This window comes from Pygoscelis adeliae, unplaced genomic scaffold, assembly GCF_000699105.1.
Source record: "Pygoscelis adeliae isolate BGI_AS28 unplaced genomic scaffold, ASM69910v1 Scaffold12, whole genome shotgun sequence".
Taxonomy (NCBI): Eukaryota; Metazoa; Chordata; class Aves; order Sphenisciformes; family Spheniscidae; genus Pygoscelis; species Pygoscelis adeliae.
This window is the reverse complement of record NW_008824290.1, coordinates 1990124-1992778: the sequence shown is the minus strand read 5'-3', so window position 1 is coordinate 1992778 and position 2655 is coordinate 1990124. Positions and strand designations below refer to the sequence as shown.

Genomic DNA, 2655 nt, shown 5'->3' with positions numbered 1-2655 from the left:
GGGGGGGCGCTTAAAAACGTAGAAATCGTAAGCGGCCCGATTTTGTTCACTGCCTTGCGGAATCGGATAAAGCAGATTAGCCCGGTGTAATACGGGTAGACCCGAGTTTCACCTTCTTGCCGCCCTCTCGTCTCCTCCCCGCCAGCCCCCTTTGTCCTTTTGTGTCTATTTTTGGTGTGATGCTGCAGACGCCACGTGGTCAGTGAAAGGGAGCTTGCCTCAGTAAACAGTCAGCTGATGGGGCTGTGTTATTCCTTGCAACAAAATAGCGCAACCGGATGGGCCAAGTCTGGTGGTGGTGTAACCCCGCAGATGACCTGAAATTACACTGCTAATGGCTTTGGCCCATAAGGAATTCAAAGCTGGTTTTTTTTGTACTCCCAAATGAGAAGTTTATGAGTTTAATTTATCCCGAACTAGAAGAAGCTTCCGAGCAATGGGGAAACGCTCTAAACCTTGACTTTTTTTTTTTGTCTGCTTTAAGGAACGAGAGTATACAGCCCCCCAGAGTGGATCAGATACCACAGATACCATGGGAGGTCAGCAACGGTATGGTCTCTGGGAGTTCTGCTGTACGATATGGTTTGCGGAGACATCCCTTTTGAGCAAGATGAAGAAATCTTGAGGGGACGATTATACTTCAGGAGAAGAATTTCGCCTGGTGAGTTGTATAGGGGTCAAATGGGGGCTTTTTTTTTTTCATTATCTTGTACATTTGAGCTTCTACAGGTGGATTTTTTTTTTATTCAGAATTGTCTTTTTACTTTCCTAATCTAAAATGGCTTTTGTTTGTTACAGAATGTCAACAGCTGATCAAATGGTGCCTTTCACTGAGGCCTTCAGACAGACCAACACTTGAGCAAATTTTTGACCATCAATGGATGCACAAATCTGAAGTAGTGAAGTCTGAGGACTGTGACATAAGGCTACGGACCCTTGATACTGATGTGTCTAGCACAAGTTCAAGTAATGAGAGTCTGTGAATTACTAAGGACCTCGCACTGGGAGGGGAGCTACAAGCAGAAAGACCACAGTGCTGCTGCCAATACGTAGGAGGGGCTAGAAAAATGCATTCATTATTCTGTAGTTGAATCTTTGTCTGAGGGACTTGATTTTATTTTCCCCCTTTGCTGGTTTCTGCTTTGGAATGAGAGATTTCCTTTGGAAACGCTGATGTTTGGGAGTTGCAGGCCAGTACTTAGTCAAAGACTGACCTTATTAAGAAAGCAGTGACCTCTTGAATACATGGTAAACTTTTTTGCTCTCATAGAGCCTGGACTAGATTTTATTTGCTTTTGAGTGCCTTTTTGAAAGCTGCTTCAGTGGGACTTTCTTTTTTGAGCTGTGTATGTCCAAAGAAGATCCAGTTCATTATAGGAATTTGCTCCCTTTAGACTCAGTGCTGGAGGAAGCAGCTCCTATGATGCATTGGAGAACATGTTCGGTGATTGAATGAAGTAGTCCCATCCACTGGTGATGGAATACTTGAACACAGACATTTCACTCCTGCCCCCTGGCCCTTTCCAAATCCAACCCACCTCTGCTGCTCAAAATATTTCCTATAGCCTGCACAGAAATATGAACAGGTATATCAGCTTTTTTATCAGAAACATTTATTCATGTTTCCTTTTATCATCTCTACCATTGGGCATGAGAAGCCCCTTTCTCAACTCCCCCCGGCCTTTTGTCACCCTGCGAGTCTTAAAGTATGTATGGGCATGTTGAATGCACAATCAATGCAATATTCAAGGACTTTACTTTTTTTTTTTCCATACCTGTACAATGTGTTTATGTAAACTTGGTTTTTCCCATGTACTATACAGTTATTTATTGTTTGGAGTTTAGAAGACCTCCCACAGGTTTCAGCTGTGGCTATTTATTTGGTTAATTTATTTGGTTAGAGTTATTCAACACTGTGCTTTCCCCTCCTTCTCCCCATGGGAATTCTAGTGGTTTGCCCATGGCACTTTTTTCTGCATTCCTGTCAACTTTTGGTTAAAAAAAAAAAAAAAAAAGAATTTTCTGACCTTATCAATTTTTGTTGGAAGATGGAAAGTTGTTGTACAAAGTCTAATTTAAGGGAAATAGAATGACTTTTTAAAGTTAGTCAGTATGCCTTTTGTCTGGTATTATTGTACCAGAAATGTAAAGTAATGCTGTTTGGAAGGGTTTTAAATTATTGACATTGTACAGTCTCCGTGCATTGGCTCTGGAAGGGTAGAGTGGCAGAGTCACAAACCTTAATTTATTTTAATAGCTGTGTTTCTGTGATCTGGTTGCATTTATGCAGCTTGGATTTGGATTTTTTTCTTCTGTTTAACAGTGTGAAATGTATGGAGATCATATTTTTTATACAGGTATTTCAATTAAACTTTTTTTGTATATAACAGTTCTGTGTTTGTGTGCTCACTTTTATCTTCACCATTACTCTCGATGCCAGAACACGTATTCCGTTACCTTCTCTAGCTTGTAAAGGCCTGCAGCAGCTCACCCGGAGTTAATAGCTCTATGCCATTAAGCGGTGACCATTTTGGAAGAATTAAGCAATCCCTCATCTTGACTGTATCTGCTTCTTGATCACTGCATTTGATGTTGAACTGGAGAAGGTATACAATACAACAGCGCTGATGGCCTGTGTAGAGGGGAATTGGCCAG

General features: G+C 41.4%; 1 protein-coding gene across 1 annotated transcript in view; it reads left to right on the top strand.

Annotated features, from left to right (window-relative positions):
* PIM3 (Pim-3 proto-oncogene, serine/threonine kinase) overlaps positions 1 to 2389 on the top strand; it is a 6857-nt gene extending 4468 nt beyond the window's left edge. Inside the window, exons 3-4 of the mRNA XM_009318772.1 lie at positions 485 to 661; positions 799 to 2389. Of these exons, the coding sequence (XP_009317047.1) occupies positions 485 to 661; positions 799 to 983 (362 nt within the window). The 3' untranslated portion in view covers positions 984 to 2389. The remainder of the gene's footprint in view (positions 1 to 484; positions 662 to 798) is intronic.
* Positions 2390 to 2655: the final 266 nt, after the last annotated feature.